We start from the raw sequence: 23,659 nt of genomic DNA, 5'->3' as shown, positions 1-23,659 counted from the left end.
GCTTGCACCCTATAATACCTATCAGGCTTAACAGGAGCAGGAGGCAAAGAGTCAGGGTTCAGGGAAGCCTCTGCAAAACATCTTCCACCACATTCAACACAGGAGGAATAGCTAAAGGCCTATGCTGGGGTAAAACAAGAACTCCTAAGCCTTTTCCTGGAGTCAGAATAATCCTGGCCTTCCCATTTAAAGTGCTCCCTCATGGAATGCAAAGTCTCTGAAAATGAGAAATCCTCAGGTGGAGACGCTGTAGGAGTGGAATCATCCACATCAGAATCAGAATAGGTAGGATACTCCTGCAAATCTTCCACAGAAGATTCTGAAGCCTCTGAACACTGTTCAAAACTATCAAACTCGGTTCCACCCTAGGCCTCTTATCAGGCGGGGCATAGAACCCCTAATCATAGTAATCAAATCTTCTGCCATTTTAAGCATATGTTTCTTAGGTACAGAACCTGAAACGCTAAACGGAGAAGCCCCACTGAAGCTGAAGTAGGCCTACCTCTCAAAGAAGTTTTGGCAACAGAAGGAGAGGCCCTAACTACCTTGGGAAGAGAGGGAAGAACAGTCACCTGAGAAGCCCCTCAGCCTGGCCTACCTCCTGAGAAGGCACATCCTGTAAGAGTATAGTTTCTGCCTGGGACTCCATGGAAACTCCTGGCAAAACCTCCGCTCCACTGAGCCTTCTAAAGAACCGTTCCTCAACCCTAGGCTTCACTGTTTTATCCTCAAACACTAGCCTGGCACAGTCTAACCTCCTCTTAATAGTGCGCTTTTTAAACCCTAGCACAAGCGGCAACCAACAAACGTGTAACGCCGCCCTAAACAAGGTATACACAAGGTATGATAATCCCTATGAGGTATCTGTTTCCCACAAGAAATACAGTTATTCACTTTTTCTGACATCCAAATACTGAGGCAAGAAAAACTAAAATGTTGCCAACTCTGTTTCGGTCTGAAACAATATTTCAGTACGCCAACCTGCACTCGCAAAACTGCTTCTGCATTGGACCATGCGGCAAAAGACTGAGGATATGTCTGGTATTGACTATACCCAATAGTCAGGACTGCAGCAATGGAAGACGAAGAACATCCACTGAGCACAAATGCCTCTTTCCAGCATGATCAGAGTAGCCTGGTAAATTGACTTGCTCAAAGTCATATAGTAGGCAAATGGATGCAGCAGATGAATGAAGCATAGTACTACAAATACAAGTTCATTATCAGACCATTTTTTTCCGATTTTAACTGTCTGGTATAGATGAAGACTCAGTCTAGAACAGTTCAATGCAAAAAAAGGAGCATTTCCTTCCTGTCTTAAACTCTCTAGTGGATACCTTCTCAGTAGCTTAAAGTAAATCAAAAAGATTTCCTTTATTTGAAAATCATTTGACTGAAGCCTCATTATTGTGCTTCAGGACAACATACTGAAATTAGCAGTTTGTCTTTTACACAGATACCAGTAGCTCCTGGATGTAGTCAAAAAGCAATAACACAACCAAAATATCTAAAGCAATCAAAGCACGTGTAACAACTAATGCAAAGTTTACAAGGCAGCAAAATGGTGGGAAATAACTAGAGACTGGGACACCTTATTGCAACACTTTATGCTGACATTAAGTTACTGGTTTGGAAATAGCCTAATTGTACTGGAAAGAATGCATAATGCTGTGAGTAAACGCCACCTGCCAGCAAAAACCCAAACACCAAAAAATACTTCAAAGATTACAGATGGCAAGAAAGTACAGTTGTGTACACTTGCCATAAATGTAGATGTTCACTGTTGCAGTCATCACACTTGAGTTATCTGCCTGCAGGTAGCCCTCAGTTGGCACGAATAACAGGGATTTCTGCGTCTGACGCTGTCACCTCTTCCATGACATCAGGTCTTCAGGGGTATAAAACATGCAGCCAACGCCATTACATCAGTTTTTCTTGCCCCAGATGTCAGGAGCCCCAAAAATAGGAAGAAATCACTTAGTGTGGAACACCTCCTGTAAAAAGTAAATACCACTGCCATAAGATATGGCCAAACAAGACAATAGGTAGAAAGTATAGAAAAGTCAGGGGGATGGAGGGAGGGTAACCAGGACTGCAACAGTGAATACACTCGAACATCTACATTTATGGTAAGTGTACACAACTGTACTATGTTCTTTGTGTTTCACTGTTGCAGTCATCACATGGGTTGATTCCCAAAGCTGAGGAAGGGTGGAGGCAGTCAAGAAGTGTTAGGGCTGGCTAGCAGGCCTTGTAAGACTGCTGTGGCAAATCCAGCTCTGGATTTAGAAAAGATAGGTAAGTGGCAATGTTTGGTGAAGGTGTGTATAGAACTCCATGTTGCAGCTTCCAGGATGTCCCTGGTAGGGACTCCCCTGAGAAATGCTGTAGAGATTGAGGTAGCCCTAGTGGAATGAGGTCTGATCCCCTTGTGGGGTAGGTTTTCCATGGTGTTTGTAGCAGGAATGGATGCAGTGTGCTATCCATTTGTAAATGGTTTGCTTTGAAATGGCCTTGCTCTCTGCCCCTGTAGCAAAGCTGACTAACAGCTGGTTAGATTTTCTGAAAGGTTTAGTCCTGTCAAGGTAGAACCTGAGCAGTGTGTGCCACGTCCAAGGAGTGCAGGATCCTTTCCTCTTTATTCTGACGATTAAGAAAAAAAGGTTTGTAAATGGATGGATTGGTTTAAAGCCACACTGGATACCACCTTGGCCATAAATAATGCGTTAGCCTTGAGGGAGAAGACAATGAAGGGTTCCACAACCATAAGGGCTCAGACTCTCTTCTTGCTGAAGTGATGGCTAGAAGTAAGGCTGCTTTCCAAAAGGAATGTTAACTCTGCTGTGCAGCAGGCTCAAAAGGGGGACACGTGAGCTTCTCTAGTACAAAGTTAAGGTCCCAGGCAGGAGTGGGAGCTCTCCTGGGGGGGGGGGGTCTTAAATTGTTAGCTACTCTCAGGAACTGTTTGATCAGAGTGTGAGAGAAGAGGGGTGGCTCAGTATTGTAATGAGCTGAGATGGCAGGGGCATGAATTGATGAAAAGGATAGGCCTTTGTGGAGCAGCTTTGCTAGATAATCTAGGATTTGAGGTAAGGTGGGCACGGCTGTGTCCCCATCCTTGAGACTTTCTCCAAGAACAATATCTTTTCCACTTTTCTGAATAGGCTTTCCTAGTACTAGGCCTCAAGGATGACATCCAGCACCTGTTTGATGAGGGTTGCTGGTGATGTATTCAGGGAATAAGCCAGGCTGCCAGGTTCAGGGATTGCAGCTGAGGATGCATAATCTGTCCCTCCTGCTGGGACAGCAGGGGGGGGGGGGGTTGATGTAGGTGCCAGGGTGGCACTGATGTCAGATTGCGTAGGAGTGGGTACCAGTGCTGGTGTGGCCAGTCTGGTGCAATAAGGATTGTAATTGGCCTGTCCTGTTTGATCTTGAGTAGGACCTTTGAAAGGAGGGGCCAGAGGGGGAAAGGCATAGATTGAGAGGTTTTCCCCTGTAAAGGATAAGGCATCCACTTTCCATGCTTGGCTGTGAGGAGTTTTGGTGCAAAATTTGCTCAGTTGATGGTTTTGGGGGGAAGCAGAGAGGTTCATCTCTGGTGTCCCCCACCTGTGAATTAAAAGTTTGAATGCGTCCGGTTCCAGTTTCCACTCATGTGGGTCCATTAGATTTCTGCTCAAGTCTGCCAGTGAATTTTGTTTGCCTGGAAGAAACTGAGCTTGCAGGTGCACTTGATTGCTCAAGGCTGTGTTCCACAGAGCCATGGCTAACCTGCAGAGTGGGTAGGAATGTGTTCCCCCCTGCTTGTTTACGTACCACATAACTGTGGTGTTGTCGGTCTTTATCAAGAGTTGTCCTGGTAGGATAAGATATTTGAAGGCTGTCAGTGCATTCTGTACAGCTAACATTTCTTTTTGATTGATATGCAGGTGAATTTGTCCTGGGCCCCATTTGCCTTGAATGCATTTGCTTGCCATGTCAGCCCCCCATGCATAGTCTGATGCATCTGTTGTCAGGGTTTGGGCGGGGGGGTTGAGTGAAAGGGAGTCCCTTGTTGTGGTTGCAAGCCTCTGCCCACCAAAGGAACTCTGTCCTTAGACAAGGAATGATAGGAATCACTGTTTCCAGGTCCTGAGAATGTTGACACCAGAGACTTTTTAAGTACAATTGAAGTTTCCTCATATGCAGTCTTGCATATGGAATTAGGAGAATGTATGAGGCCATATACCCTAGCGCTTGCAGTATTTTTCTTGCAGATAGCTGGGTTTTGGTGGCCAGTAGTTTGAAGTAATTTGTCAAATAAACCTGCTTCTCTGGAGTGAAGAATGCCATCTGTGAAGATGTGTTCAAGCTTGCTCTCAGGAATACAATCTTTTGGCTGGGTACCAGATGTGATTTCTTTTCATTGATGAGTTAGGAGTCTCTTTACAAAAGTCAGGTGCTGAAGTAGCAATTTCTGACTGTCCGCCTGAATCAGGCAATTGTCCAAGTATGGGTAAATTTGAATATTTCTCTGCCTGCAGTATGCAATGGCTGGAGTGAGGCACTTAGTTAATACCCTAGGCGCAGTAGATAAGCCAAAGGGAAGTGTAGATAGCCTACCCTGAAACGTAGATATTTCCCTTTTGGGGATGTGCAGATAAGCTTCTTTTAGGTCTAGGGTGACCAGCCAGGAGTCCTTGGCTAGCATAGGAAGCAGCTGCTGGAGTGTAAGCATTTTGAATTTTGGTACCACCAGGAAGGTGTTGAGAACTGACAGATCCAGGATAGGAAGGCAAGAGTTCTCTTTTCTGGGCACCAGAAACAGTCTGGAGTACAAACCTTGTCCCCTTTGCTCTGTTGGAACAGGTTGAATAGCCCTGATACTGAAAAGAGAAAGTAGTGCTTTTGGACCTCTGCCCATGGGTTTGGAGGAAGGTCTGGCAACCCGCTTGGGGTTGGCAGTGTGTGGACGGAGAATCTGCATCCCTGGGATACAATGTTTAAGACGCATCAGTCCTGGGTAATGTACTCTCAGTTTTTTGCATGCAGGGCGAGTTTTCCTCCTGGGGGTGCAAGGACTTGGGCATGGCTGGGAAGGATGAAAGACCAGTCATTGTGGACTTTTTTGTATAAGGGGGTGGCTTACCACTCCCTGTTTATGAGGTGGGAGTGTTCCATTGTTTAGATCTGTGCACACCCTGAGACTGTAGTCTTTGAGGTCTGTTGCCTCTGGGTTTGGACTGAGAAAGTCTAGGAGGGACTGGAAAGGACCAGTTTTTAGAAGGCCAATGCCTACTGAATCTAGGTGGCTGTACCTGTAAGAAATCTTTAACAGTTTGCATAGATTTAGCTTTTTCCTCCATCTTTAAGAACTTCTTCTGCCTTTGTGCCAAACAAACATTCTTGTTTTAATTGAGCATCTAATAATTTTGCTTTGACAGTGTATGGCAAGATTTGTTCCTTTAGCCAAGCATGCCTTCTCAGAACAGACCCAGTGACAACAGCCCTGCAAAATGCTTCTAGGCATCAAAACCACACTGAAAAGTATGTTTACCAACTCAGTTTGCAGAATGCATTAACATTTGTAATTCTTTATTTTCTGCACAATCAGGAATCAATAACATTATTTTTGTTTAATTAGTTCCATAATATGCTGCTGGTACTTCAACATGCAAAAAGTGCAGTTTTGTACCTACCATAAATGTAGATGTCAGATAGGTATGCATCTGCAGTCATTACATATGGGTTGTCCTGCCTCAGGCAGCCCTTCGGTCGGCCGGATTCCAAAGTCTGGGTCCGGCGTCGGCTGATGTCGCCCTCTCCCCGATGTCAGAACGCCTGGGGTATAAAAGCATCAGCCGACGCAATCTTCATCAGTGTTTCTTGCCCCAGATGCCAGGTGCCCTCAAAGGAAGGCTAAATTTGGAGAAATGCAATAAATTCCAAACATGCACAGAAATATATATGCATATATATATATATATATATATATATATATATATATATATATATATATATATAAAACAAATACACCATAATAGATAACACCCCAGCTAGCTATGAGAGGGGAAAGTACCCAATAAATACCCAAGAGGGGAAGGAGGGAGGGTAAACCTGACTGCAGATGCATACCTATCGGACATCTACATTTATGGTAGGTACAAAACTGTACTATGTCCTTCAAGGATGCATCTGCAGTCATCACATATGGGTAGAATACCATAGCCAAACTGGGGGTGGAGGATCTATGTAAAGGATGGTGTAGCTAAAATGCCCTGCAGGACTGCCGTAGCAAAGCCTGCTCTGGATCTGGAATATAAAGGTAAATTGCAATGCTTGGAAAATGTATGCACGGAGCTCCATGTAGCAGCTTCTAAAATGTCCTTGGTAGCCACCCTCTTAAGAAGGCTGTGGAGGTGGCTGTGGCTCTGGTGGAATGAGGTCTAATGTTAGCTGGCACAGTTTTCCATGAAAGGAATAACAAAAGTATGCAATTCCTATCCATTTTGAAATTGTCTGTTTGGAAATTGCTTTTCCTTGTGCACCAGCAGCATATGCCACCAACAGCTGATCAGTTTTTCTGTAGCTTTTAGTTCTGTCCAAGTAGTAGCGCAACTGTCTGTGTATGTCCAGGGTGTGCATTAGTTTCTCCCCTTTGTTTTGTGGATTTGGAAAGAAGGTAGGCAGGTGAATAGCTTGGTTTAATGAGACCCTGGATACCACCTTTGGCATAATTGAAGGATTGGTTCTCAATGAGACTCTGTCCTGATGAAAAATAAGAAATGGCTGAACTGCCATAAGGGCCTGTAACTCAGATACTCTTCTTGCTGAGGTTATGGCCAGAAGGAAGGCGGTCTTCCAAGACAGGAACTGTAGGTTCTGCAGATGCTGCTGGTTCAAAGGGAGGCAGAGTTAGTTTTTCCAACACAAAGTTAAGGTCCCAAGTAGGCACTGGAGGCTTTCTTGGAGGATTGATGTTTTTAATTCCTCTTAGAAACTGTCTTAGGAGAGGATGAGAAGAGACAGGTGGGTCAGTATTGTACTCTGCTGAAATTGCTGAAGCATGAATTTTAATGGAAGAGTAAGACAGGCCATTATGGAGCATTTCTGCCAAGTATTCCAGGATATGTGCCATGTTCATCACTGTCGCATCTAGGCCCTTTGTGGTGCTCCAAGTGTGAAATCTTTTCCATTTTGCTGTATATGCCTTTCTTGTGGAAGGCCTGCGAGCTTCCATGATGATATCCTCCACTCTCTTGGATAGCTTCTTCTGAGGAGGAGTCGAGGTATTTTCCAGGCTGTTAGTTGCAAGGTTTTCAGGTTGGATGCAGAGTTTTCTAGTTGTGCTGCGTCAGGAGAAGTGGCCATTGAGGAAGAGGCCATGGTTTCGTGCGTGACATGCTCTTTAACAGTGGGTACCAGTGCTGTCTTGGCCAGTCCGGAGCTATCAGAATCACTTTTGGCTGCTCTGTCCTGATCTTCAGTAAGACCTTGGTCATTAATGGAAGAGGTGGAAATGCATACACTGTTAGAGTTCTCCAGCTGAAAGATAGGGCGTCCACTTTCCATGCTTGTGGGTGGTATGTCCTTGAGCAGAATTTCTTCAGCTGATGATTGTGGGGGGAGGCAAAAAGATCTATGTCTGGCCTTCCCCATGATTGTGTTATCTGTAGGAAGATGTCTGGGTGCAGCATCCATTCGTGTGCATCCATGATATTTCTGCTTAAGCTGTCCGCCAGTATATTGTCTTTTCCTGGCACAAACTGGGATTGCAGCTCTATATTGAGTTTCAAGGAGAGTTCCCATAGATTCATTGCCAGTCTGCAAAGAGGGTAGGAATGGGTGCCTCCTTGCTTATGTACCACATAACTGTGGTGTTGTCTGCCCTTATTAGCAGGTGGCCTTGATGCAGAAAGGGTTTGAAGGCCTCGATTGCATGTATCACTGCCAGCATTTCCCTTTGGTTTATGTGCATGCGTAGCTCCTTTTGTGATCATAGTCCTTGAATACATCTGCCCTCCATGTGTGCTCCCCAACCGTGGTCTGAAGCATCCGTTGTAATGGTTTGGCTGGCTATTGGTTTGCTGAAGGGCAGACCCCTGTTTGACTGGCTTGCTTGAGCCCACCACAGAAATTCCTTTTGGAGGCATGGAATGAGTGGGATCAAAGTTTCTAAGCTGTGACTGTGCTGAGTCCATAACCTCCTTAGGTACCATTGTAGTTTCCTCATATGCAGCCTTGCTTGTGGAATCAGAAGAATGCAAGATGCCATGTAACCCAGGGCCTGTAGGATTTTCCTTGCAGTCAGCTGAGTTTGTCTTGTCAGATTCTTGAAGTAATCCGGTAGTTGTCTTTGTTTTTCTTCTGTGAGAAAAGCCATTTGGGTGGTTGTGTCTAGATCCGCACCCAGAAAAGTTATTCTTTGGGATGGAACAAGTCTTGATTTGTGAATGTTGACTGATATCCCAAGGCCTGCAGTAGGCGGATGGCATAATTCAAGTCCTTTACCAAGGTTTGATGGCTGTCCGCTTGTATAAGGCAGTCATCCAGACATGGGTATATTTGAATCCCCTGAAGTCTGCAGTGTGCAATTACTGATGCCAGGCATTTCGTGAATACTCTGGGCGCAGTAGATAAGCCAAAGGGCAATGCTGAGAATTGATAATGCTCTGAACCTGCAAGAAATCTGAGGTGTCTTCTGCAACTTTGTCTGATAGGGACATGCAGGTATGCCTCCTTGAGGTCTAGAGTCACCAGCCAAGACCCCTTGCCCAGCATGGGAAGGAGTTGCTGTAGCATTTTGAATTTTGGCACAATGAGATAAGTATTCAGTGCGGACAAGTCGAGAATAGGCCTCCATTGATTTTCTTTTCTTGGAACAAGGAATAGTCTGGAGTAAAATCCTTGGCCTTGTTCTGAAAGAGGAACCTTTTCTATAGCTTTCATTTGCATTAAGTTGGAGATTTGTTTCAAAGCCTCTGCCTTTTGATTTGGTGGCAGGTCTGGCATGCCTTTTCTTTTTGGCAATGTGTGAAAATGGAACCTGTATCCTTTGTCTATTATTTGCAGTGTCCATTTGTCTCTTGTAATACTGTGCCAATTTTCTGAGAATAAGGAAAGCTTTCCGCCCAAAGGTGCTTCTAATTGAGCCCTGGTTGGCGGAGTCAAAGGAAAGTCATTGAGTCTGTCCTTGTGCAGCAGTTGCAGGTCCTGCACTACCTCTCTGGTTGGGAGGCTGCCATTGACATCCTCTGTAGGAGCCTCTAGCTTGCCCTCTACCTCTGGCACGCCTGTTCTTGCCTCTCTGAAATCTTTCTGTGAAAGGACCAATTCTTGGTAGGCCAATTTCTGCTGAATCTTGGTGGTTGGACTTGTAGAAAATCTTTGACTGTTTGTACAGATTTTGCCTTTTCCTCAAATTTCTTTAAGACCTCCTGAGCAGTGGAGCCAAACAACTTTTGCTTTTCAAGTGGAGCATCCAGAAGCTTAGCTTTAACATGGTCTGGCAGAGATTGTTCCTTCAGCCAAGCATGCCTACGTATGACTGCACCTGTCATAGCTTACCTACATGAAGCTTCCAATGCATCATAACCACACTGTAAGAAATGGTTGCTAACCTGCTGGGAGTTATGTACCAGATCCTGAAGTGATTTGTGAACTAGGGGTTCAGGTGAAGACAGTTTCTTATGCAATTCATCTAACAAATACTCTTGGTACTGTATCATGTGAAATTGACAATTTAATGCCCTCATAGAAGGAGTAGCAGAAGTATACACTTTTTTACCCCATCTCTCTAAAGCCCTGGACTCCCTTTCAGAGGGGAGTGGATTTTTAGTAGTGGCAGCTGCAACCCCTTTAGGGCCCTGGGAAATAGTTTCTGGATCAGCAGAGTGGGCCTTGTAAAGAAAAAGATGCGAGTCCGGGACCCTGTAGTACCTATCGGGTTTGGCAGGGGCCGGAAGAAGAGTGTCAGGGGTTATGCTAGACTCAGAGTACACATCACCAATGACAGTCAAAACAGGAGGAATAGCCAAAGGTCTATGCTGAGGTAAATGCAGAAAAGTTCTTAATCTTTTCCTGGAATCAGAGAATTCCTGGCCCTGCCATTTGAAATGCTCTCTCAGTGTGAAGGGTCTCCCCGAAGGATAGGTCTTCAGGAGGAGAGGCAGAGGGGATTGATTCCTCTGCATCAGAATCCTCATAGGCCAAAAAAGCCTCCTCCTGGTAGTCCGAGAGAGCTGAGCCATCAGAGGCCTCCTCTGAGGAGTGGGGATCAGAGGGCTCAACCCTGGGCCTTTTGTCTAGAGGGGGTTGAGAGCCTCTGTCCGGATGGGGTTGAGAGCCCCTAATTAAGGAGATAAGGTCCTCTGCTAAAGTTAGAATCTGTGAACTGGTAGAGGGTCCCTGAGGAATAACCCTGGGAGGCATAGCTTTTGTATGTTTAGCAGCTTTAGCCCTGGTGAAAGCCTTTATGGACATGGATGCAGGAGGCCTAGCTGCACCACGTGCTGGTGTAGTTTTGTCTAGAGGAATGGTGTCGGAAGTTTCCAAGACACCAGTTTCTGAGGGAAATTCAATAACCGGCTCAGCAGGGGCCTCCGGGGCCGAGGTTGTCGGTTGAGCGGTTTCGGGGGTCGGAAGTACCAAGGACTCAGTTTCAGCCTAGACACTCGCGGTAGGCCTGGCCGTGGTTTCAGCCGAAACCGTGGCCCGCATGTGTCGGTCCTTGTCCTTCCGTTTCTTTGTTAAATGTGAAGTCGGAGTCTCCGACGGCATATTGTATGAAAAACTAGCCCCAAAAAATTCCTCTGCAAACTCAGCCCGACGTCTAAGAGTGCGTCGGTTGAAGGAAGCACAGGCTGAACAGGCCGAGACATCGTGGTCTGGGCCTAGGCAGGGGAGGCAGTAAGAGTGGAAATCCTTATGAGGTATTTGTTTCCCACAAGTTAAGCAATTATTAACTTTATCTGACATCAGCTGAGGCAAGAAAGAGTCCCCAACGGGGTACTTGGCTTTTGAAGTCTTCAGTAGCTGAATTACAGGAGCTGGCCGACCGGCACTTGCGAACTGCTTCTGCTTTGGGCACCACGCGGCAAGAAAGACTGGGGAAGATGGCGTCGGCTGACGCTTTTATACCCCAGGCGCTCTGACGTCGAGGAGAGGGCGACATCAGCCGACGCCGGACCCAGACTTTGGAATCCGGCCGAACAAAGGGCTGCCTGAGGCAGGACAACCCATATGTGATGACTGCAGATGCATCCTTGAAGGACATTTGGCAATTTAAAGCCCTGATGGCAAGAGTTGCAGAGGTATATACCTTCTTACCCCATCTGTCTAAAGCCCTAGAATCCCTGTCCAAAGGAGTAGGGTGTTTGGCTGTAGTAGCCTTAATACCTTTAGGTCCCTGGGAAACATTCTCTGGATCCGTAGTGGGATTTTTAAAGAGAAATTTGTGACAGTCAGGTACTCTGTAGTACCTGTCAGGCTTTCTAGGAGCTGCTGGTAAAGTATCAGGGGTAAGACTGGATTCCATGAAGACATCAACTACAATATCCAGGACAGGGAGTATAGCTAGAGGCCTATGCTGAGGCAAGTCTAAAAATTCCCGGATTCTCTTTTTGGACTGTGGGTAGTCCTGGCATTCCCAGACTAAATGCTATCTTAGGGTATGCAAGGTTTCACCGAAAGAAAAGTCATCTGGAGGGGAGGCAAAGGGAATCAAATCCTCTGCATTTGAATCCTCATAGGTAGATAAGGGTATGTCCTGGTAATCAGAGGAGTCACAGTCATCGAACTCATGGTCTGTAGAATCAGAAGGAAAATAAATTCTTTGTCTTTTAGAGGAGGAAGGCTGGCTTCCCCTAATTAAAGTAATAAGATCTTCAGCCATTCTAAACATTTGTTTCTGTGGCATGGGAGCTTGAGAATGCGCTTTGGTCATCAGTTTCCTAGGCGTAGTGCGAACTCTGGGTCTAAGAAATTCAGTACTTTTAGTCAGAAACGAAGTAGTCGGTCTAATATGAACATTGGAAGGTCTGAATACACTCTCAGAAGCCAGTGCCTGCACTGCAGTTCCGGACCCATCCAAGATAGAGACATCCACAGGTTCCATAGTCGAAGAAGCATCTCGCTGCATACCGGACTCCGAATGGGTACCAGTAGAGGCCTGCAAATCTTTGGAAGTGGGTAACAGGGGCTGCGAAAGTGCCTCACTGAGTACTGGCGGACTGGCGACTAGCTTAATGGAAGCATCATCGGCAGTTTTGGACCTATGCGGTCTATCTTTGTCTTTAGCCTTACTTTTTTTGGAAGATCGGTAGTCGGAAGGCTTATCAAAGCAATTTCAGAATATGGAGAACGAGAGCAAAAGAATTTAGCAACAAATATAGCCCGATGATGAATAGTTTGGATGTTGAACAAAGCACAAAACCAACAGCGACAGACATTGTGGTCTGGACCTAAACAGGTGACGCAGTAAGAATGAAAATCTCTGTGAGGTATTTGCTTTCCACAGGCAAGACCATTGTTAACTTTTTCTGACATTGGTAAGAGCAAGAAAAAAGGATCCCAAATGGGGTACTTAGCTTTAGAAGACTTCAGGTTTGAAACTTGAAAAACAAATTTCAGGTAGCGGCTGACCGGCACTTGCGAACTGCTTCTGCTTCGGGCTCCCACGCGGCAAGAGAAGCTGATGTAATGGTGTCGGCTGCATGTTTTATACCCCTGACAACCTGATGTCATGGAAGAGGCAACAGCATCCGATGCAGAAATCCCAAGACTCTGGTATTCGTGCTGACTGAGGGCTACCTGCAGGCAGATAACCCAAGTGTGATGACTGCAACAGTGAAACACGAACAACATCTTGATAATACTATCAATCAGTTAAGTAGTTAAACCAACTTATATTCATGTATAATTCCTACTTGGAAAGTATTAATCAGGTAGTTTCTGCAAAGACTAGAGTACAGTGCACTGCATCTACCTGAAAGAAGAAGAAAACATTAAGTCTGTCTAATCTGGCTTTTCACATATAGTCAACTTTCAACGTCCCCTCCTTCCTGAGGACCCACTACAACAGACTCCAATCCTGCTAAACACAAACATATCTCTCCAAAAGGATCAAGAAAACCAACTACCAAAATCTACACAGCAGAACACAGATAACACCTTTTTATAGGGGTGAAGGCAAGTCTTCCTGTAGTCCCATATGGTGAACTTCACTCCCACATTCCTCTACCTTTCTAACTCAATGCTCATACAACAAAGGGGAAAAGAGAAAGTCCTTGCAAGGGAGAAAACTGTAGTCACACAAACTATGATCGCACAGACAATTCATTATTATCAGTGCCTTCCTCCATCACCTGCTTGTAGTCCATTCCCTGGAACTACAATCTCGCCTTGAAAAAATTATGTTTTCAAGAAGTAGTTGGTCCCTTCAATTATCAGTCTGTGCCCTCTACAACCTCACTGTCTTTCCCATCTGGGAAAACCATTTCAGCAACTCCATGACATGATCTTTTTCTCCTATACATGTCTCCACTGTCTATTCTGGTTTAAAATGAGAAGGACGTTTATTCCTCTACTGTATGATCATCTCCTTTCTCTCCTATATCCAGTGTAACTTTCCAGTGACTTTCCTCCAGATATCTTTGAGCATTCTAATATGCCTCTCCTTTTACAGACTGAAGAACTGCAAAAACTATTCAGGGTGTGTCATGACCAGGGCCATTCAGAGAGGAAGCATTACTTCTTTGCTTCTGGAATGCACCCCTGAAGATACAGTCCAACATTCTGTTGGACACTACCCCTGCCCTCTCACTCTGCTACTGCTAGCCTGGTCTAGCTGTGATTTTGTTCCTAGTTATCCAATCCAAGTGCAACCATCATTCAAAGATCTTTTTCCTCCTCTTTCACTCTCAGGTCCACACCTTTAGTCTGATATGTAACATCAGGATTGCTGTGGTCCAGGTACAGTACTATGGATTTGCCTGCACTGAACTTTATCTGTCACCTTTCAGCCCTTTTAATCAACCTTTTAAAACACTTTCAGACTATTCTGACCATCCTTCACTGTTGTCCCTATGACTTAATCAGTGAAGACAATAATTATTGTCTCTCTCTTCCAATGTATATATCTGGAATGAACATTATGAAAAATACTTCACCCAGGATCAACCCCTGTGATAACCTACGAGTCACTCATTATGCCTGACACTGCCCATCTCACGGCAACCCACAGTGTCCATACAACTTAACCATCAATATAATTACTCATTCCTGATCCTATTTAGAAACCCTCCAATTGAATTTTAGATGAACCGCATCTTCTCATACTCCCTTTTCAAGTTCTTTTGTAACCCGACCATAAAAATAGACACAGTTTGTGTGACAGCTCCTTCCAGGCATGAACCCATGTTGCCTGTTGTCCTAGAGGCTGCTGTCCTCTATAAAGACAACTACACTTTCGCTCAACTTTCTCTCCATAGACTTTCTATGCCACTACTTATGTAGCTGTAGTTGTAGCCTGGATCTTGCATACCCCATTCCTTATCAAAGGGTACCACATTGGCTGTGTTACAGTGCACAGGCACTTCAATACTGACCCCTATATGTGGAAAACTTTTATCAGGGTATCAACTAACAAAGTGGCCAGATTCCTGAAGACAATGGACCATAGACTATCTTGGTTCATGTGCTTTAGATTCAATAAGGGAAGGTTGTTTTTTTTCAATGTCTAACATATTTATCATCATGTCTATCCACTTATCTCCCCTATTCTGCCCTACCACTATCTCCCATAGCACCTTTAAATTGCTTTCTTTAGCAAAGTTTGAAGCCCCCCCCCACTTATTTTCCAAATTTGTTCATCCTGACAACAGTACGTCCCACTTTCTTCTTCCTTCTATATACACCTGAAGACATCTGTTTCTCTGCTTTAACCTTTCTGCCAGCTCCCTTTCATCTTATGCATCTGTTGCCCTTTTGCTTGCTCCCTTGTACTGTACCTCCTCCACCTCTCTTTTACCTCTTACATACCTTGTCTTTTGATCTAACAGCTAGCCTAACCTTCCTCTGTAGCCACATTGACCTTCCCTTCTGTTTTTCTGTACTGCAAACATGACTCAGTTCCATAGCATATTTCCTTAATCATTTAGGACACTCTACCTAGTTCATCTTAATGTACTCCCCTAAAATCTCATGAAGTATTTGCCTTCATATTCTTAGATTTCACATCACTACAAACAGCATAGTATCATGATCACTGCTGGCTAATAGCATCTTCATTTGGGCAGCATAGCCTGCCCTCACTTACCATGTTTAGGACAACATTCATAATTCTGTCTTTTCTGGTACAGTTCTACATCAGTTGGCTGAACCCTGCATGGCTTTAGAGTTAGACCTTTCCCTGCCATCCCCTGTGCTGCTCCAATTTCGACAAATCTACAAGCTGTACAAAGAAATTTACTGGAGCAATGATTCAACAAAGTGGCAACATTTCTTGAAAGCCTGCAATATCCTCTACAGTACACCTACTCCCCTAAAGTCCTACAAGATATCTGTCTTCTTATCTTCCTCCTCTCTGTAAATCACACAGTCTCATGATCACTGCTGGCTCCCTTACCATGTTTAAGTCCACATTCATGATTCTGTTCTTTCTGATATGTTTAGGACCACAATCATGATTATGTACTTTCTAATACAGTTCTATATCAGTTGGCTGAACCCTACATGGTTTTAGACTTAGCCTTTCCCTGCCATCCCCTGTGCTGCTCCAATTTTAATAAATCTACTAACTGCTCAAAGAAATTTACTGGAGCAATGTTTCAACAAAGTGGCAACGTTTGCTAAAAACCTGCAATACAAGTCTCACCACCGCCTGACCCTTAAACAACAATGGACTCGGCTATCCCACTATCTTTCTTTTTCACTAGTGACAACATATAACCTTATCTTCAAAGCTGAAAAGCATCCAGTACTAAATAATATCTGCCAACCTTACTGTCCTACCAGAATACGTCTTTCTACTGAAAAACAGCTTCTACTAGTAACTAAATCAAAAACAGAAGGCAGCTCACTTTACTCTTATTATGTTCCCAACCTCTGACACTTCCTTATTCTCTCTCAAAGAAGTTTACAACATAAAAGCATTCTAACTGCCAACTAAAGCACCACTTAATGATTTCCTGGTTATGCTCATGCTCTACAACAGGCTAACACTTCTCCAACTTTGCTTCTCAAACATCTAAATTCTACCGAATTCTTCACATAATCACATTAATTTAGCCATTCTCCTGACCTTCACACATCTCTACTTCTGTCTAGCATGTTCATTTATTCTAATCTCCTTTCTCTCCTTCCACTCCTTTGCCAAGGCACAATGTCTCTAGCTTATTTTGTCACTTACATCCATTACAATGTCCACACCACTGTCAGTCTCCTCCAAATCACTGCCCACCTCTCCTATATATCTACTATGACTCTCTCGCCCTCCTCCAGCCTCTGATATCAAACTTCTCCTCTGTATCTCAACACCTCACCTATAACTTTCTCTTTCCTCTGCTTGAGCTCCTAAATTGCTATTACCACTTTTTCTCCATGCTACCACCTTACTTCAGCTCTACACTTGCATTTGTTCAGCCTTTTCTTCCCTCTCTAAAGTCTTAACCAGGTGAAAATACAGTTGTGCAAGATCTTACCATAACAGTATAAATCCTACTTCTCTCATTGTTGCAGTATTCTTTACAAGTTGGATGATAACCAAACATCTGGCCAGCATACCAAAGCTTTGACACTTTCCAGGTGCCACATGTTCAAGGTATATGGTACACATGTTACTTACAAGCACCTACTCTTCAGAACTGAATTATCCCAGAAGAATCACAGCAACCCCACAGGAAAAGTAAAAACATAAACATCCAGGAGGGGAAGAACACAGACCAACCCCTGGGCCAGAAAGAAGGCAACACAGAATAACATGGAGAAAGGGTGAGGGACAGAATACTGCATCAGTGAGAAGTAGGATATCTACTGTTATGCCAAGAGATTACACAATTGTACTATGTCCTTTCTTATCACTGTTGCAGTATTCTTTAGTTCAGTTCAGAGACTCTCTCTGTTGAAGTAAGGGCCACAGCCATACATTCTTCCAAGTACAGTGCAGCAAGGAATATGAAACTGCTAGCTCAAAAGGAAACTAAGTTAACACTTCAAGAACAAAATTAAGTTCTCAAAAAGGAGGAATGTGCTTTCTTGGGGTCCTAAAAGAAAAATTCCTTTCAAAACTTGTTTGACTTCAGAACAAGAAACGAAGGGTGGATTCAAAGGCAAACAGGAAATGGCTGACAAATATAACACTTCAAAAGATGAATATGTCATACCAGAAGACAGCAACTCACACAAATGAGAAAAGACCATAGGAATACCTACAGAAAAAGGATCCAGGTCATGCTTGAGACAGAAAACATAAAATCTCTTCCAGTTAGCCACATTTAATTTGTGAGCTCCATTCTGTGAGATAACTTGTGATGACTGCCCCTGGACAGATGAAAGACATTGGAGAACCAGTGCTGTCCGGGCCAAAAGGGAGTCTCCAGCAAGACCTTGAGACCGTCCCAAATGATTCTGTGCAAGACTTTGGTAGCAAAGGAAGACGGTGATAAATATACAAAAGTATCCCCTTCTAGGAAAAAGACATGGTATCCACTCTCCAAGCAAGAGCACTTGTCACTCTAGAACATAACTGGGGAAGTTGTCTTTTCAGAGGGGAAGCAAAAAGATCTACTTGTGCAGTACCACACTGATGTACAATGTCCAGGAACACCTTCCTTTGAAGCATCCATTTATGAAGATCTGCTCTGGACCTGCACAAAGTGCCTGACACAAGACTGTGCTCTGAGGAAATATAAACCACCCAAGGAAGCAATTGATGGTGGACCACAAAATCCCAAGCCTGAAAAGCCAGCCCGCAAAGAAGATTAGACTTTGGGCCCCTTTGTTTGTTGATGTACCATATATCTGTGAAAATCTGTAAAGGACCTGAAATCCAATGGGACTGGAAGGCATGAACAGCCAGAATCAGAGCTCTCATTTCCTTTATATTCATATGGTTGCCAATTGTTGAGGAGACCACAGTATCTAGACCTTGAGGTCGTTGGAGAAGGTTCCCTAACCTTGATCAGAAGCATTCGTGTACAGCTCCGGAATGGGAAGTGGAACCTGAAAGACAGACATGAATTCATGGAAATTTGGTGAATTCAACAGTGGAAATAGAGCTTGGGAAAAGGTAAGAGGGATACAAGGAAATCAGAGAATAGCAGTGTTGAAACCAGTCTAAAGATGCCACTGAAATGTTTTCATATGGAGTCTGGCGAAGGGAACCATGGGAACAGTGGATGCCATGAACCCTAAAGCTTGAAAAAATTCCATTGTGGGAAGGACTGGAAGAGGGAGGAGAGAATTAAAATAGGCAGTCAAGAAAAGGACCCTGGGTGGAGGGAGGAAAGCCAACACAGGTATGGTCTGGATATCCTACATCCAAGAAGCACTTGGTTTTGAAAAAGGGTCAGCACAGACTTTGAGATTTAGGGTGAACCCTTCACTGAAGAGAAGCATAATGAAGAGAAGCATAGTGAAGTAAAGATCCTGAAGCAGGAGCTCTTAAGAAGGGGCCTGAATCAACAAGTCAACCGAATAAAGGAATATTTGAATTCCCTGAAGTCTGCAGAAGACGTCCGCTAGGGTCAGAAATTTGGTAAAGACCCTCAGAGCTGTAGAAAGACAAAAATGCAGAGATATGATATCGTGAGGAAAAAACAGAAAAGTAAAACTATTCCTGAAGAGAGGGTGAACAGGAATGTGGAGGTAAGCATCCTTCAAAATCTAGGGACACCGGTAAAGCTTGAGAAAGCAAGAGAAAAAAACATCTGGAGGGTCTTAAAAAGCTCAGCAGCTGCACAGGCAAACAGTTTATCTAAGGGACAATCCAGCAATTTAGCTTTGATGTCTTCAGGTAGATCTTGTAAGTGGAACAAAGAGTACATCCTTATCACAGACCCTGATGCAGCTGTCCTATAGGAGGCATCAGCAGTATGATAACTGCTTTTAATTGAATAGCATGCCATCCAAGAAGCAGAACTCAAAACAGAAACATAAGAAGACTTCATATCAGTCCGAATGTTCCCAGGTTTAAAAAAAGGGCTAGTACATACCTGGTCATATGGGTTTGCTAGGTAATGGCCCTGAAAGCTTTTATACAAAAACCTTTGAGCTTTATGGACTTTATATGTCAGGCTTCTTAGGGGCAGGAAGCTGGGAATCAGAGGCTTGAAAAAAACAAAGAAAATGTACAAAAGGACATCAAATACTTATGCATCATTGTCTACAGCTCTCCATTTTCTTATCTAAACTTCCTCCACTGCACAGTAAGACTAACCAGCCATGGTCTGAGTCACTTCTAGTTTACAATGCAACCCAAAATAAAGAAAACTGCATACCTGCTTCCCATAGTTTTTTTATGTTTCAGCAGGGCATTCTTAACATGGTCAGGAGATGCAAAGGTTACAAATGCTTCACCAGTCTTCCGTCCTCTCTGAGTGGTCAACAACTTAATGCCACCTGGAATGACATCCAAACCTATAAAGAGAGAGTATAACCATCTTACACTCACAGCAACAGGGTGATCTAAACAGGAAACTTGCTACACAGGAAGCATAACCTGACAGGGGCTAAAGCCCTTCAGGTAAACTTCAGTTCTCTGCCTTTTTTTATAATAGCAGGGCAATCCTACTAGCATGAACCTTTATATTCTCAAACAACTGCCAGAGAGAGCCTAGCTACTGAAAAAAAAACACAACATGCACCCAGCTATTTTCCTTCATGAAGTTCCAGGACAAACTAAACAATGGCAATGTGCCAACAAATATGCTTGAAAGAAAACCATAACAACAAAAGTCACATGGCTAACCAAGTGCACCTTTGTAAACAGGACCTCAAGACAAGAAACAACTAACACTATGTAACCTAAAATACACTAGCCCAGTGCTAAAAATAAAATAACGTGGAAAACTACGGTGTAACAGCAACCACAAAAAATCACAGAAAACTATACACAAATGCTAAACAGTGGACAGAGAGTATAGTTGCCTTATCAACTTACCACAATTATAGATTTTTTTGAGTGCATTTACTGCTACAGTTGTAACTCAGGGATCTCTGCCACAGGTTAAGTCTGCCATCCAGCCAGAGTTTCAGAGTCAAGTCCCATTTCCGATATGTTGCCCTTACATCAACTTTAGATACTTCCATGTCCTGGTAAAAAGGAAACAGTCACCCACCTTTCTGTCTTTTGCTTGCCCCACTTAATGATCAGCATACTTTGCAATAATATAAACGTGGACTCTGTGAGAGGGGGTACCTCCTTTAGACAAAATGAGTGATACTGACAATCTGCTTGTGCCTACCAAACCAAGGAAAGAGGAACAAAGGTATCAGAGCGATAGGACAGAGGGGAAAGTTGGCCCACCCTGACTCAGTTGCTGTGTGTGTGCGTGTGTGTTGAGGGGATGGAAGCAGGGGAAAAGGGATTTGAGCAGTGACTCAAACATTTACAGTTATAAGTATGCTGATAATACATTCTTCATACAAGTCACTGGAGCAATCATAACTTCAGAGAAGTCTCAGAGTATGTAGACCGTACACCTAATAATGTTGGCATGCCAATGGGAGAATAGGTTAACATGCCTTTTGGGACTGCTGATGCAAGACCAGTTCTTGCCCTAAATAAAAGATCTGGTCTATAGTAACTGGAAGGCTTGTCAACAGATGTACCACTTAGCTGCTTCTAGTAAATCATGGGTTCACACTTTTCAGGAAGGCTGTGTTAGTGACTGTGCCCATGGCAGACTGAGGCATCATTTACCCCAATAAATGGTTTCCTATGATACTTGTGAAAGAATGCAATGCAGTGGGAAAATGCATTTGTAAACAGCCCATTTGGAAATAATGGGTACCCTATCACCAAAGGCCACAAATAGCTGGTTAGTCTTCCTGTAATGCCTTTGTTCTGTCCAGGTAATATCCGAGTTGCCTATGCACACCCAAGGAATGCAACACTACATCAGCCTGGGTTTCAGAAGAAATGAAAAAGACTGGAAAGTTGGATAACCTGCTTAAGAGGAACCACAGTCACCATCTTGTGCAGGGAGGAGGAGTTAGTACCAAAATGACACTACCTTAGTGGGAAATGAGATTGTTTTCACACATGAGACTCTGAAGCTCTAAGATCCTCCCAAGATGAGGTCCCTGCTAGCAAAAACACTGTCTTCCAAGACAAGAATTTTAGGTGAAATGAAGCTGTTGCCTCAAACGTAGGCAGTGTTAGCCTTTTTAACATTAAATTTAAGTTCCAAGAAATTGTACTACTGTTGGTGGCCTGAGATGCAGGATCCCATAGAGGTGTGGTGTCTAGAAATAAGTACAGTGAAATTGCAGACAAGTGTGCTTTAACAGATATGTAGGCTAAGCCTGAAGAGATTAATTCTGACAGGTACTGAAAGACCATAATACCATATGTGCATCTGGGTGATGTATGCTCCTTCCTTTCTCGGAGAGAAATTCTTTTCCACTCGGGCATTAATGATTTTCCTCATTAAGTCAAGCATGTTTTCAAAAAAGGTGTCTAAAAGGTAATAGCATTATATCCTCCAGCATCGACACTTTTGGATAGTACAGTTGTCTTAAGAATTCACCACAAATGTAGCTGTTCAAGTAGTTTCACTGTTTATGGTACTCACTGCTGGGATATCCTGCCATGCAGGTAAGCTTGTGGCCTGCCAGATTCTCCAAGTTCTTGTCTCTCTCTCTCTCTCCCAGTTATATATGAGAATTTTAATTTTAAGTATTTTATGTGAATTACTTTATACAAATACATGTGCCTTCTGTGAAGGTTGGGCTTGGGCTGGCAACTAGACACTGTAAAATTCCACTGCCAATCATGAGCGGACAGGTGATCCGCTGTGGCACTAACTGGGAAAAGCCAAAGAAGAAGAAGACTTTATACAAATACACGCCATTTGATGTATTTTTACATTATAAGTTTTAAGACTGATTTGTCCAATAACTCAGTAAGATATTGAAGAGCCACACTCAAATTAGGCTCCGAAATCTCCAAATTCTTTGCTGTAGTCCAAAATAAAAATCTCTTCCATTTTTCTCGTACACTTTCCTTGTACTAGGTCTTCTGGCTTCCATAATCACATTTAAAACTTGTTGAGGAAGTTGAGACCTGCTGTCTTTCAAAACAGAATATGCCAGGCTGTTAGATGAAGAGAGTGGAGCTTGACATTGAGCAGGTGACCGTGCCTCTGAGACAACAGGTGTGGAATCAAGGGTAAAGGGCATGGAGGCTTCCTTACCAGACTCCTCAGTAATGGGTACCAGTGCTGCGAGGCCAATCTGGAGCTATTAAAATCATCCTCGGCTTGTCTTGTCTGACCTTTAGAAGCACCTTTGGGAGAAGAGGCAGAGGTGGAAAGCATACACATGAAGATTTTTCCAACTGAAAGAAAGAGCATCCACTTTCCAAGCTGTGTGATGAAACCTCTTTGTGCAAAACTTTGGCAGCTGGTGGTTTAGTGGAGAAGCGAACAGATCTATGTCTGGAGTTCCCCATGACACTGTCAATTTTTGAAATACATGAAGATCCAGTTTCCACTCGTGGGGATCCATGATTTGTCTGCTTAACACATCTGCTAAGGAGTTCTGTGCTCCGGCAGAAACCTTGCCTGGAGAGTTACTGGCAAGCTGCGCGCAGTCTCCCATAAAATCATTGCTTGCCTGCACAATGGGTAAGAATGTATTCCCCCTTGTTTGTTGATGTACCACATGACAGTTGTGTTGTCTGTTAGAATCAACACCTGCCCTGGAAAAGTAACTCCTTGAAAGCCATTAATGCAAACTGGACTGCTAACATCTCTTTCATGTTGATATGTAGATGCTGTAGTCTGGCAGGCCACTTGTCTTGTATCCACTTTCCATTTAGATGAGCTCCCCAAGCAATGTCTGAGGCATCTGTCGTTAGAATCTGACTCGCCTCTGGCCGGGTCACAGAGAGTCCCTTGTTTAGGTGACATTCCTGAGCCCACCACAAAATTCCTTTTGAATGCAAGGTATTATTTGAATGACAGTGTCCAAATCCTGGCAGTGCTGTGTCCATACATTTTGAGATACCATTGCAGCTTCCTCATATGCAGTTTGGCATTGGGAAGCACCAGAATACAAGATGCCATGAACCCTAAGGCTTGAAGGACTGTCCTTGCAGTCAGCCCGGACTGAAGAGATAGTTGATGGAAGTAACTGGAAAGATTCTTTTGTTTGTCCGGGGTTAAAAGGCCATCTGGGCTGCTGTATTCAGTCTCACACCCAGAAAGCACATGTCTTGAGAGGGTACTAGACTGGACTTTATTTCGTTCACAGAATACCCTAGGCATCTTAGCACTGCTATCACATATTCCAAATGCTGTAGAAGGTCTTCCTTTTCTTGAGCCAGAATCAGGCAGTCGTCCAAGTAAGGATAGATTTGAATTCCTTTTAGCCTGAAGTAAGCTATCACTGGAGCCAGAACCTTTGTGAATACTCTGGCAGTAGATAAGCCAAAGGGCAATGCAGAGAACTGATA

General features: G+C 43.8%; 1 protein-coding gene across 2 annotated transcripts in view; it reads right to left on the bottom strand.

Moving 5' to 3' along the window:
- Nucleotides 1-23,659, bottom strand: part of GRSF1 (G-rich RNA sequence binding factor 1) — a gene marked incomplete in the record, with an annotated part of 1,027,193 nt that overhangs the window by 480,829 nt on the left and 522,705 nt on the right. For both annotated transcript variants that reach the window (XM_044061179.1, XM_044061178.1), the window contains 1 exon segment: nt 19,479-19,617. In XM_044061179.1, the coding sequence (XP_043917114.1) occupies nt 19,479-19,617 (139 nt within the window).

The sequence above is a fragment of the Protopterus annectens genome, chromosome 2.part0, assembly GCF_019279795.1.
Source record: "Protopterus annectens isolate FY-2018-M chromosome 2.part0, PAN1.0, whole genome shotgun sequence".
In the NCBI taxonomy this organism is placed as follows: domain Eukaryota; kingdom Metazoa; phylum Chordata; order Ceratodontiformes; family Protopteridae; genus Protopterus; species Protopterus annectens.
This window is presented reverse-complemented; position numbering and strand designations above follow the sequence as displayed.